Consider the following 920-nt stretch of genomic DNA (forward strand, 5'->3'; position numbering starts at 1 on the left):
CCTCCCGCATGTCGGGCAGGGCCGGGGGCTCGGCGTTGTATGTCTCCTGCTTGAAGGTGGCCAGCATGCAGGAGGAGGAGGACAGCGAGGAGAGCTCCATGGAGGCCAGGCCACTCTGATGCTGTTCCAGGTTCAAAATATCCTTGACCGAGAAGGGTGTCGTTGTCACAGGGCTAGGAAACATTGCGGAGGAGAGCGGGGCAGCGGCCGGAGCCCAGGGTCATGGAAAAGTAGGTGAGGAGCAGCCAACCTGGAGCAGTGGTGGAGCGTGGGCTCACGGAGGGGGCACATAGCATTCCCGCGAGTAGCCTTGACTTGTGCACTGGAGGCAGGTAGGACCAGACCATAAGGGAAGGGAAGGAGGGACTAGGCAGTTTTTGGGTGACTTTAGCTTTCTATTGGCCAACATTGCGGTGATGGTATGAGAGATGCAAAGTTCCATGTCACCTAATATAGTAATACATCTCAAAAACATCCCCACTCATTTAAAGGGGCGGCACTGTATTTATCCAACTTTTCCTCGCTGAGTTTGTTGGTCCATTAAAAAAAAAAAAATCCAGAATGGCCTAATGTGTACAAAGCCACTATCTGATGCCATCTATCATATAGTCAGATTAAATAAACAGGCCGGGAGGAAACCATCAACCAAATATGTGCTGATTTCTTTCTTTTTTTTTTTTTTTTTTGTTTTTTTAAAGCGAGGGAACGGAGGTTTCGTTTTTAGTATTCTGCAATATACCATCACAAGAACTAGAAAACGGGAGTTTACTGTTGTGTTGAAGCGTGCTCAAGGGGAAATCCGCGCTTAAGGTTTATACAGATATTCTGAAGCAGCACAACAACGCCCGCAAAATCCAGGCGATAGGAGACAACCCCCCCGGCCTGTTTGTAAAGCTTTCAAACAAAAACCCAACACCGTC

The 920-nt window shown here is 48.7% G+C and overlaps 1 protein-coding gene across 1 annotated transcript in view; it reads right to left on the reverse strand.

The window, feature by feature from the left end:
* NKX2-5 (NK2 homeobox 5) overlaps nt 1-184 on the reverse strand; it is a 1,709-nt gene extending 1,525 nt beyond the window's left edge. Inside the window, exon 1 of the mRNA XM_009694593.1 lies at nt 1-184. Within this exon, the coding sequence (XP_009692895.1) occupies nt 1-184 (184 nt within the window).
* Between the last annotated feature and the right edge of the window lie 736 nt (nt 185-920).

Source organism: Cariama cristata, unplaced genomic scaffold (assembly GCF_000690535.1).
Source record: "Cariama cristata isolate BGI_N322 unplaced genomic scaffold, ASM69053v1 scaffold10552, whole genome shotgun sequence".
Lineage (NCBI taxonomy): Eukaryota > Metazoa > Chordata > Aves > Cariamiformes > Cariamidae > Cariama > Cariama cristata.